This window comes from Astyanax mexicanus, chromosome 18, assembly GCF_023375975.1.
Source record: "Astyanax mexicanus isolate ESR-SI-001 chromosome 18, AstMex3_surface, whole genome shotgun sequence".
NCBI classification, from domain to species: Eukaryota; Metazoa; Chordata; class Actinopteri; order Characiformes; family Acestrorhamphidae; genus Astyanax; species Astyanax mexicanus.
In genome coordinates, this window is record NC_064425.1 from 41,719,282 (window position 1) to 41,732,771 (window position 13,490).

Below are 13,490 nucleotides of genomic sequence, written 5' to 3' on the forward strand. Positions count from 1 at the left end.
GCTGTTCAGTGGCAATGCTTTGCTAGCACCAATGCTAGCTTGTGTGCAAGCATTAGTATATGGGGCGAAATCTGATAGCATTAGCTTGTGTAATGTGGCACAGGTCTGGTAGGCTTAGCCTGTGTAGCCTTGTATGATGGTATGATAGCACTGGCCTCCATGCCATGTCACTGCTAGCATTAGTCTATGGGACAATGATCTGATAGCATTAGCATGTGCAGCCTGGGTAGCCTGTGTGCTCGCATTGACCTATGCAGCACAGGTCTGTCTGATAGCCTCAACCTGTGTAGCCGGTATGATAGTATAATATAATAGCACCAATCTTGATTCCATATCGTTGACAGACTGTTAGCTACCTGCGTGCTACCGTAAATATGTGTGGTGATGTCCTAGCATCATGCTAGCACAATCTAAGCCTGTTAATGTGCTATAGCACTGTTTGTATGGCTTGTGTGACATAGTTCTGCTAGCACTAGCATGTGCGTGTGGCACCGCTCTGGTAGCTCTGGTAGTATGTGTAAACCATGTGCTGGTTCTACTAGCATTAGACTGGTAAGTCTTTGTGAACGTATGCTATCATTACAATGTGTGGAATAGTTCTGCTAGCCTTAGCTGGTATATTTTGCACTCTTTCTTTAGCCTGCCTGGCGTTAGCTTGTGAACTCCGAGGTCAGTTGCACTCTACTGGTCCATTTTACCGTTGAAGTTGCTAGCTAACAAAAATCTCCAAGCAGAACAGTGCCCCCCCGGGACAGTGGAGGTTACGTGCCTTGCCCAAGGGCACAGTGGCGGGCTAGTCATACTGGGGTCCCGGTGTTAGCGACCACAGAACCAGGACTGTCCAGCCGGTTCCGAGAGATCCAAACCAGTGACCCAATGTTTGCTGGTTGGCTTATTTCGCCAGTGGGCCTCCTGCTGCCCTGAGGGCTTCCCTGAGGGTTGTGTGGAGGGAGGTGGTGGCTGGAGGTCTGACGGGTCGAAGCCGTAGATCCTACAGGTGGATTAGCAGCAGCAGCAGAGCCACTGTGGACACCAGCAGCGGCAGCCTGGGAGGCGCTCGGGGGACGCGGGGGCTCGTATCCGTCAGAAAGGGCTCTGGAGACTCGTAGCCTGAACCATCTGAAACACAGGAGCAGAGATAGACAGCACACGGAGAAGAAGAGGAGCAGAACAGCTTTACCTACACCCTATATTATATATACTGGTCTAGACTGAAAAATGTGGCGATTAAAGCCATTTTAAAGAGCCAAAATCAAATAAAAAAAAAATTATAAAAAAAATATTCAGCCTACAGAAGCTTAGCTCCACCCATTCAGCCAACAGCAGCTTAGCTCCACCAATTTAGCCTACAGCAGTTTAGCTCCACCAATTCAGTCTACAGAAGCTTAGCTCCACCCATTCAGCCTACAGCAGCTTAGCTCCACCCATTCAGCCTACAGCAGCTTAGCTCCACCCATTCAGCCTACACTATTTTAGCTCCACCCATTCAGCGTAGAGCAGTTTAGCTCCACCCATTCAGCCTACAGCAGCTTAGCTCCACCAATTCAGCCTACAGCAGCTTAGTTCCACCTATTCAGCCTACAGCAGTTTAGCTCCACCCATTCAGCCTACAGAAGCTTAGCTCCACCCATTCAGCCAACAGCAGCTTAGTTCCACCTATTCAGCCTAGAGCAGTTTAGCTCCACCCATTCAGCCTACAGCAGATAAGCTCCACCAATTCAGCCTACAGCAGTTTAGCTCCACCCATTTAGTCTACAGCAGCTTAGCTCCACCCATTCAACCTACAGCAGCTTAGCTCCACCAATTTAGCCTACAGGGGCTTAGCTCCACCCATTCATGTTTTATTGGAGTGTATGACTTATGGTTGTTCTGTGGACAGATTCTTCTACATGAGCTGTGGATCTCTGCAGCTCCTCCAGAGTGACCATGAGCCTCTTGGATGCTTCTCTGACCAGTGCTCGATCCTTGCTTGATCTGTCAGTTTGGGTGGATGGCCACGTCTTAGTGAAAAAGTTTAACCCCAACCATTTACTTTACATTAGTGTAGCCCAAACTATTTAATCTACAGCAGTTTAGCCCCACCCATTACTATTTTATTAACATAGCCCAACATATTTAGCATAGGCCGAGTGGGGGAGTGGCTTATAGAGCTCTGAATGTGTACTTAGACCAGGTGAGCATATGATGAGTGGGGGACGTGGTTAGCGTAATTAATCGTTAGCTTACTGGCTAACATCAGAACCGCTGAGATAGAGCTCGGGTTAATGGGTTACTACTGGGGGTTATGAATTCCGAAGTGTAGAGAGATGAGTTGAGGCAGATATTATACACAGATATAATGAGGTAATTTATCAGCGTTTATTAAAACAGACACGCTCCTCACTCCTCAGATTCACTCAGATCCACTTTAATTCAAACTGATTTAGTCTGAACTGAAACAGGAACTTACTTGCAGGCTTCACGTACACCTTCAGCTTCAGACACGGCTTCCCGGCGTGGTTCGGGTGAGGGGAGGCTGAGAGAAAGAGAGAGAGAGAGAAACAAAGAGAAAGAGAGAGATGTAGGTATGGTTTTTAAAGTTGTGGCAAAATTATTCTCATTACATTTATAACATAAAGCTACAGAAGCATTTTACCCAACCCTCCACTTTACCCAACCCACCACTTTACCCAACCCTCCACTTTACCCAACCCACCACCTTACCCAAACCCACCACTTTATCCAACCCTCCACTTTACCCAACCCTCCACTTTACCCAACCCACCACTTTACCCAACCCTCCACTTTACCCAACCCACCACTTTACCCAACCCTCCACTTTACCACCCAACCCTCCACTTTACCCAACCCTCCACTTTACCCAACCCGCAATTTTACCCAACCCTCCACTTTACCTAATCCTCCACTTTACCCAACCCTCCACTTTACCCAACCCACCACCTTACCCAAACCCACCACTTTACCCAACCCTCCACTTTACCCAACCCACCACCTTACCCAAACCCACCACTTTACCCAACCCTCCACTTTACCCAACCCACCACCTTACCCAAACCCACCACTTTACCCAACCCTCCACTTTATCCAACCCTCCACTTTACCCAACCCTCCACTTTACCCAACCCACCACCTTACCCAACCCACCACCTTACCCAAACCCACCACTTTACCCAACCCTCCACTTTACCCAACCTGCCACTTTACCCAACCCACCACTTTACCACCCAACCCACCACTTTCCTCAACTTTTTACTTTACCCAACCTGCCACTTTACCTAACCCACCACTTTCCTCAACTCTTTACTTTACCCAACCTGCCACTTTACCCAACCCACCACTTTACCACCCAACCCACCACTTTCCTCAACTCTTTACTTTACCCAACCTGCCACTTTACCCAACCCACCACTTTCCTCAACTCTTCACTTTACCCAACCTGCCACTTTACCCAACCCACCACTTTCTTCAACTCTTTACTTTACCCAACCTGCCACTTTACCCAAACCCACAACTTCACCCAACCCTCCACTTTACCCAACCCTCCACTTTACCCACCCCTCCACTGTACCCAACGCTCCACTTTACCAAAACCCGCCACTTTACCCAACCCACCCCTATACCCAACACACTGCTTCAACCAACCCACCACTTTAACCAAACCCACCACTTTACTCAACCCACCACTTTACTCAACCCACAACTTTACCCAAACCCACCACTTTATTCAACTCACCACTTTACCCAAACCCTCCACTTTTCCCAAACCTTCACTTTACCCAAACCCACCACTTTACCCAACCCTCTGGTCATGAATCTGGTAGTGTAGCGTGTGCTCTATATTGTCTCAGAATAATCTAAAATCTAGATCAGATTCTAAAAATTGTGAGGTTCATCCAAGGCTTAAAATAAAACATGATGGATCTAAAGGCAATTCTCTTTCATTCTGTACGTTTTGTCAATATTCAGATCATTTTGGGCAATCCCATAATTTATGCGTATGGTCTCTCCTTAAACAACAGCCTCCACATCAGCAGTTTATTGGATCTGAATGAGTTGAGGAAAGTTCTGAGTTTTATATGAGGAGGTTTGGCTCAGGGCTCCTGAAGCTTCGCTCTGATTGGACGCTGGGAGACGTCCTAAGCGCTGAATCTAGAACCGAGAGTGATATTTGCTCTTTTGTGGAGGAAATTACTCTGACCTTCTCTGACTTGACGTCGTCATTTACAACAGCATGGCACACACACACACACACTGTTCTCCCACAGTGCACACACACACACACACACACACCGCCATATACTCCCCACAGCACACACACACTGACCTGAGAGCAAAGAGTTCAGCGCTCTATTGAGTTGGTCGTCTCGCTCTCTCTCACTTTCTCTCTCTCTTTCTTTCTCTCTTACACACACACACACACACACACACACACACACACACACAACTCCCAAATCAATATAATAAAAATAAAAAGAAACAACTTTTTCTCAAATATTTTCCTTCAAACATACACTTCTCCAAAAAAACCCCACTGAAATCACTAATTTAATCTTGATAAACAAAATATTATATTGTGTAATTAGTTGGGGACAAAATGACATAACAGTCAATGAAAACCAAAATTGACTGATTTGAAAATTAGAAGTAAATTTAAAAATATATATTTTTAAAACTTTATTCATATTTTTCATCACCCATTCAGCTGCTACTCAGCTGTGTATCCCCCATCACTAGTGATGCCACAACACAAGGAGGTTGAAGACTACCACACGCCTCCTCCGACACATGAGGAGTCAGACTCCGCCTCTTTTCAAACAGAGCATCCGAGTAGCATCACAGCGCTAATGCTCGGAGGAAAGCGCAGCGACACGGTTCTGATACATCAGCTCACAGACACCTTGTGCTGATCCACATCACCCTAGGTGTGATGAGGGGAAAGAGCGCCATCTACTGTACCCACCCAGAGAGAACAAGGCCAATTGTTGCTGATGGCAAGCTGTATGACCGGGATTCAAACCATAGTGGCATAGTGGCAGCGCTTTAGACTGCTGGACCACTCGGCACCCAGTCGATGCCCTTCTACAGCACTTTTATTTGAACAATAGTTTATTTGTGCTCAAACATTTCCATCACTAATTTCTGTTGCAATATTATTTTAGTTGGTGCAAGGTGATTAGTATATAGATATGCTTTGTCAAAGTAATAAAACGTTAGGCTCTGTTGTTGGACGCTAGCTAATATGGAGTGTATTTGGTTGCTAAGCAACCATTATAGATTACTAAAGTGTGATGTGTAGCTGCTTGAAATATGGTTAAAGTTTGCTTAGCTTAGCTTAACTGCATAAATACAAGGATAGTGTTTCTGGAGATACCAGTAAACTGCACAGAGCTAGAGCTGCTGACAGGGGAGCTGCGTCTGACTATAAAATAGTCACTGGATTACTGAATAGTCACTGATTCCACATATCCTGTATTATTTGGTATATGTAGGAGAATATGGTATATGGTTGTGTGAGATTTCCTCAAATATGAGACCAAAAGTGAATTAATTACTAACTGATATAATTTACATACATTATCCTATACCAATGATGCACTCTGATTAGTGTCCATCCACCCATCCATTTATATCTACAGAGGTTGGACAATAAAACTGAAACACCTGGTTTTAGACCACAATAATTGATTGTGGTGACGGACAGTTCTGGTGGAAACAGGAGAGTTGAGGTGCACATTGAATTCTGCCGTGATTTGAGCAGCCGTGGTTTTATGTTTTTTGGATACAATCCTGGTTAGCACCTGAACATCCCTTTCAGACAGCTTCCTCTTACAGCGTCCACAGTTAATCCTGTTGGATGTGGTTGGTCCTTCTTGGTGGTATGCTGACATTACCCTGGATACCGTGGCTCTTGATACATCACAAAGACTTGCTATCTTGGTCACAGATGCTCCAGCAAGACGTGCACCAACAATTTGTCCTCTTTTGATTTCTGGTATGTCACCCATAATGTTGTGTGCATTGCAATATTTTGAGCAGAACTGTGTTCTTACCCTGCTAATTGAACCTTAATTGACAGGTGTTTCAGTTTCATTGTCCAACCCCTGTATATATCTATATATGTATTGTATCTATGAATAAGCACATTTTTCCTATACAGGACAAAATCTCATGTACCATGTTATTATAACTTTTTTATATTAATGTTATTATTTTGTAATAATCTGGTTTAGGCTGGACATTTCCTATTTGTCTGGTTCTCATGAATGTGCTCACTATTAAATTTAAATTAAATATTCTGGAATCTCCCCCCCAAACACATGCTTTTCTCTACTAGCCCCCTCTCTCCAAACACACACACACACACACACACTCTCTCTATTTTGGGACATTGTGTGTTCCCCTGTTGTTTTTCTTCACCACACCGGATCCATCCAGGTTCATTGGAGACCAGCCAAGCTCGACTGACGGCAGCTGGGTGAAGACGCCTGTCAAGATGTCATCACGGCCGATCAATACGGTGAAGAGGGGCGGGGCGGGGGGGTTTAGATCCAGTCGGGACTGATGGACGTGCTCTTTTATCTGCACACAATCGAGCGGCGAACCTCTCTTCCCCTGATAAACCCTCCGACTCCCTGGGGAAAGGGGACCGCCTCACAGAGACCGCACTCCAAAACACCACCAAACACCACCAAACACTAATGTGCACAGATACTCTGAGTCTGAATGGGCTGAGGGGGTGAGGGGTGGCGGAGGGCAAACAAAACACGAGTAAAACAAAAAGCTGTCTGAGAGTCAGGTCTGACTGGGAGCAAGGCCGAGACCCCATTAAAGAGCAAACAGCAAGACAGATACAGACAGACAGATACATTTACCCATCTTCAAAAATAATATATATTTACATCCAGAAGGAAGTATGGGATACAGAGAGATACAGAAAGAAAGAAAGAAAGAAAGAAAGAAAGATGAAAGAAAGAGACATAGATAGATGAGGCACTTCCCACCAAGTTACATTCCTGTTGGTCGATTCATTTGGGCAAAGTATTTTTTTGGACAATGGGTGTAGATGGATGGATGGACAAATGGATGGATTATAAAGATAGACAAATACTGTACGTAGATATACAGATAGAAAAAAAAGAAACAGACAAATACAGATAGAATGAAAGAATGAAAGAAAATTAATGGATGGATGGATAGATGGATAGGCAAATACTGTACATAGACATACAGATATAAAGAAAGTCAGAAAGACAGACAGACAGGCAGACAGATAGATAGATAGATGGATAGATTCAGATAAATAGATGGATGATGGATAGAAGGATGGATGGATTATAAAAAAGACAGACCGGCAAATACAGAAAGATTTAGACAGATAGAAAAAAAGAAAAAGAGAGAGAAAGACAGACAGACAGACAGACAGACAGACAGACAGACAGACAGACAGACAGATAGATAGATAGATAGATAGATAGATAGATAGATAGATAGATAGATAGATAGATAGATAGATAGATAGATAGATAGATAGAAAGGCATTTACTGGACATAGACATACAACCAGAAAAGAGAGACAAATACAGAAACATTTAGACGGATTGAAAGGAAGACAGACAGACAGACAGACAGACAGACAGACAGACAGATAGATAGATAGATAGATAGATAGATAAACAGGTAAACAGGTAGATAGATAGATAGATAGATAGATAGATAGATAGATAGATAGATAGATAGATAAACAGGTAAACAGATAGATAGATAGATAGATAGATAGATAGATAGATATATAGATAGATAGATAGATAGATAGATAGATAGATAGATAGATAGATAGATAGATAGATAGATAGATGTTTTACATAGAAGTACAGAGAGATAGAAAGAAAGACAGACAGATAGATGGATAGACACATGGCTGGATGAAGAGACAGACAGATACATGGAGACAGACAGACAGATAGAAAGAGAGAAACAGACAGACAGATAGTTATATAACTCCTCACCTACACATCAGTCTATTTGATAAACTGGTTGATGGCACTGGGAACCCTTGTTTTAATGGTTGAACAGCAGAGCAGGTCAGGCCATTACCCGGGTGCTGCCCTCACTTCCGAGAAATATGACCCCAGAGGTCAGAAGGGGACAGAAACAATGCCCCCACCAGTAACCCCCCCCACACCCACCTCCACTCCCACGCTTGAGTGAGTGTGAGCTGTCAATCAGAGGAGCCCAGCTCCGTACTGAAGCCCTGTAAGACCTGTCTGTCTCTGTGAAGGGGCGTGTCTGTTGGGGCGGAGGGGCGGCATTAGTGTCTGGAACCTGTCTGTCTGTCTGTCGTCTGAAAGTCTGGTGGATTCTGGAGCTCGGAGTGGACGAGACCACCAACCACAACTTCAGGCTGGAGTTCCTCAAAACCAAGTTGTGGCGATATTTTATGGCGTGAGCCCTGATACCAAAGGTGTAGGAGGGGGTTTGATGTTGGGGGGGCACATTTGCTAATGTGTGAAACCCACCCTAAAGTGACTTATAGCAACATTAGCAGAGTTACAGTTAATCAAGACTAAACAAAATATTTTTTTTCTTTACTTCTGTTTATTATTATTTAAATCCAACCAAAGTTGACTTTACAACCTTAAATATGTTACTCCACATTATATTTATGGCTGTTATTAGAAAAAAATATGTGTGCAATGTCTGAGTTATATACATATATCACAAAAACTATTTTAAAAATATTTAAAATAACATAACAATTTGGTTATTATTATTATTATTATTTTGTATTGGCATGTCAGTTCTGTTGTATGCTTACATTTTCTCCATGTAATATAAACGTTAGATAACCCAAACCCTGTGAGTCTGTTAGCAGAACACGACATTATCCAGAAGCCTCTTTTTTTGCAATATATTGTTATTGGTGCAATTCACTGAATTGTTGCGAATTCAGCACCCCCGCCAGGAAAAGCACCCTCTCGCCAGCACGTACGCACGCGTCTTCTTGATAAAAGCGGAGATAGCTGCTTTAGCTAACTTTAATTAGAAACGCACTCCTGAGAGGGTAGCCGATTGTGGCGCGGATTCAAAATAAAAGTTTATTTTAAAACAATTTCTGCTTTTTCTGCGGTGTCATTTTTTGGCGGGACAATTCCACCTATTTCTAAAATATCCTCCCCCCGGTTTCTACGCCAATGCCTGGTACCAGTATCTCCAAACTGAAGAATTAGTTCCACATAACAGGGTATATCAGAAACAGGCTGCAAAGTGTCCTTTTTTCAAAAATCCAAAAATATAAAAGTCAAACACCAGAAGAGTCAATTTGGCAAATTGTTCATGGGTGCAACCCACATACTCAGCCCTACTGCTCATCCCACAAATGCACGTTCCTTACAATCAGCTCCATTTAAAAAGAAAATGAACATGCTTTCCTATGATCTAATTGTTACAGCAAATAAATCATCTACCAAACACAAATTTCTTCACTTTTTTGTGCTATGTTGATCATCCTGTATAGTCATTCGAACACATTCAGATTACATTCTTAGAATGCGTTCAAATGGGATGAGGCTAATGGCAAAAACACTGCAGGCGTAATTTGCACTTCAGGGAAGGAACAAATTTTCTTTTAAACTGTATTTATTTATTTATTTTTACAGTGCGCTGGTTAAATAACTCTCTCAGAACTGGTGCAGAATACGCCGCTGTACACCCGGGAGTCGATGCATCGCTATTGAGGCGTACTGATTCTGATTTTCTCCTATAATTAGCGGGTCTGTAAGAAATAACCTCAGCTAACCTACTCTGGAGAAAAATAAAGGGAAGGGGGTTGGGGTGGTTGGACAGTGGACACTTGGACACTTGCAGCTGAAGTTCCGGAAGCGCTGGACGCCCCCAGGCGTCGGGCCCCTGCCACCCCGCACCCCTGCATCATAATTAGCATATAAATTATGGAGCTGCTGTGGCACGGCGGCTGGCTCTTCCCGGGTATCTTACAGCTCTTTCATGTTATCTTGTAGCAACAGCTGGAGAACTCGGAGCAAAGTTAATTATTGCTGTTTTATGTGCTCTTGTTTGGAACAGGCATGAAAAAAAGTGGTTTATTTCAGAAGGGGAGCGTAATGAAGAGGAGACGGCGGAGCGGAGTGAACCGGAAGGTCTGAGAGGTTAACGAGGACACGGTGGTGGACGGCCCTCGTTCTGGAGACGAGCAGAAACTCTGAGAACTCAGAGAGACGTCTCCCTCTGTGAAACCCAGCAGTTATGACACTCGTCTTGCATCAGATCGGCCTTACTTGACTTCTTGCGCTGCTTTACTGAAACCTCAGAACAATGTTACAAAGCCCTTTAAACCAGAGCACGCCTCTACTGGCTGGTTGCAGAATAATCTGTAGCTCCGCCCATCCGAGTAGAGTATGTTTTAATGACAAAACAAAACACAGCTCCGCCTATTTAACTGTCTAAACTTTCCTTCCCAAGTGTCCCAACAATCCAAACAATCACCGTATTTTTTGGACTATAAGGTGGACCAGATTATAAAAAGCACTATCAAAGAACGTCTATTTTCTGGTCTCAAAACCAACTGAAACAAAATTTTTTATTATTATTATTCTTTATTATTTATCAGAAAGCCTGTGATTGTTTTAAATTAGTTTTTTAATACGTTTATATTTAATATTATTTATTTTTTTATTCATTTAATTAAAAAATATATATTGATCAAATTATATATATATATATATATAAATATATATATATATATATATACATTTATATATTTTTTTCCCATGATTCCCATGTCTTTCATTTATTCATATAAATTTTATAATTTTTTTAATCATTCTTATCATTTTACTTTATATTCCCTACTATTATTTCTTTCTTCATAAGATATAAATTCTTTATTTTTTATGCATCAATTTTTATGATCTTTTAAAAATGTCCTATTTTTCCTTTTTTACGTATATATATATTTTAATTGTCTATAGTAAATGTCAGTTTTTATATCTAATTAAAAATATATATTTGTAATCCCTTTTAAACTGTAAATGCTCAGTGGCATTTTAAATGAGGGTCCACCTCCAGTGTAAATAATCGATTGCTTGATACATTATAAAACTCATTAACAGGAAACAACAAATCCAGTCTAACACAGAGTTATGTGCTGATTTCTGATCAAATACTAAATACTAAAAACTGAGGCAAGTTACTATTTAACACGAACAGTAAGGCAAAATAAAGCAAAGTATTTTCTGCAGGAAACAAAAAGGTTGCATAGCTGAAGTGTCTTTCACTTTCACGCATTTCTATAGCGTTGCTAGTTTGTTGGTCACTCCGGTTGCAAAGTGTTGGCTATAGTATTCCAGCTGGTTCATATGGTGTTGCTTAATGTTTGCTAGGTGTTTTTTTTTTTTTGCTGGGCAGTATACTGGATCAACGGAAATTAAATCCGGTATGTATTTTTTACATACAGCCATACTGCTAGATGCGTGGCGGAGAGCTGAGTAGAACAGCACAGGCAAAGAAGCAGATACAGCTTGCTGCCAACACTAGCCAAGTTAGCATAACAAGCTAACACACTGGAGTGTGCTTATCTCGCTTTGTCCTAAATTAGTACAAATTAGAACAGCACTTAATCTGAGGAGCTCCTGCTGCTGTTCCTCACTGCATGAGTGTGTTTTTATCTGAGTAAAATAGAAAAACAACTGCAAACAGCAATTATTCACTCAGAAAGGAATGAATGGAATTACTTAATTAATCCACAGAATTATTTATTCAGCACAAGTAATAAAAATCTCTAAAACTCTGGATCGAGGTGCAAATAAACTTTAAAAGCAGTAACTATATCCCTCAAACATCATTTTTTTTGTCTTTCAAACATTTTTATCTCTTGGTCCCATTTCTTCTTTTAGCATTGTGAAGCTCACTTTAAAGCTTTCTAATATCTAATAGTGCAAAATGCAAATTCTTGCAATTCTTTAACTGGTCTTCAGATTATGATCAGTAGTGTATTAAATATATGAATTCTTCAGTGTCTACTATTAATGACTTGGTTTTCAATATGAATCACTTAGTATGAAATACTAAAATATTGAATATCTGCTGTTTATTGATGTGGATCTACTAGGGCAAAGGTCACTAATGGGCGGATCGCGGTCCGGGTCCGGACCCAATTTTGTCCAATGCGGACCCAATCCTACTGAGAAGGATTTAATTGTATGCTCACTTTGCGGCGCAGTAAACTCACAGACCAATCATGTGTGGGGTAAGATCACCAAACGCTCTCTTCAGTCAATCAGATCTGTGCAGTTGCGGTAAGGAAAAAATAAATAAATAAACACACCGCTCCTCACGAGGGATCGAACCCGTGTTGTCAGGATCGCGGTCATGCTGCTCCGGCTGTTGAATTGGGACGCGGCCGTGAAAAAACACCTTTATAAGGAGACAGGGAGCCCGAGAACGGGTGGAAACTAAAGTCATGCCGAGCGCGACAGAGAGAGACAGGTGAGGAATGTAAACAAAATCTGGCCAGAGAGGTATTTATTATTATTATTATTATTATATATTTTTTTCATAACTCAATTCAAACAACCTTACAGGATTTAGCACTTAATTATAACACAAGTTAACAATCAGACCGGACCTTGGTCTGTCGAAATTTTCTCTAACTGGACCATACAGAATTCTAATTAAATACCCCTGTACTAGGGATTAGTCAATATCCAGTATGAATGATAAAGTTTGCACTATGAGGCTCTGTAAAATCTTATTTGAGTTCAGAAAGAATGAGAATTTAGTGCAGAGTTGGAGTTTTAGAAGTTTCTTATGTAGTTCTGACTCCAGCGGACTCTGGCTGTATAGTTTAGTAAGTTCAGTAAAACACCTGAGTTTAGAACTTTCCTCCGACAGTGAGGGAAAATGTAAATTCTAACGTCTGATTACCGAGTCTGAGCCGGGCCGTGTTCTGAAATCGCTGCAGGACGTTCTGCGTCCTCACCAGCAGCCTACAGAACATTTAACATCAAACACACCTGAGCTGATCTACAGCCTGAATATGGAGGAGGCCAGCTGGCGTCGCCGGCGCTGAGGAGGAATCTGCTGCGCTCTGAAGCAGCTCGGCTTTCATCCCCGTGTTTCTGAACCAGTTCTGACGTACTGAATCATAGCTGACGCTAGCTGAAAATACCGGAAACGGTCGGTCTGTATTATAAAATTAATTATGATAAACATTCTACCTGGATCAGCGTTACAGAGGAGCAGAACTGCGATCCTTTGTTTTTGCCGCTGTGCATTTGGATAACATATGGATAATATTCCCAACCTGCAGCTGAGGTACGGAACGTTTTTGAGGTTCATAGTAACTGAATCAGTATTAAGAAACAGATCAGGATCAGTATCAGCGTTAAGGTTCTCTGATTGGATGGAGCTGGTTACACTTTTCCATTTTTAGCCTGACTGTGATCTGACCACTCTATCCCTCCATCCCTCTATCC

At 42.0% G+C, this 13,490-nt stretch overlaps 1 protein-coding gene across 1 annotated transcript in view; it reads right to left on the reverse strand.

Moving 5' to 3' along the window:
- Positions 1–98: 98 nt before the first annotated feature.
- efna2a (ephrin-A2a) overlaps positions 99–13,490 on the reverse strand; it is a 134,480-nt gene continuing 121,088 nt past the window's right edge. The window contains exons 3-4 of the mRNA XM_022669319.2: positions 2,450–2,515; positions 99–1,119 (exon numbers count right to left, since the gene is read on the reverse strand). Coding sequence (XP_022525040.1) covers positions 992–1,119; positions 2,450–2,515 — 194 coding nt within the window. The 3' untranslated portion in view covers positions 99–991. The remainder of the gene's footprint in view (positions 1,120–2,449; positions 2,516–13,490) is intronic.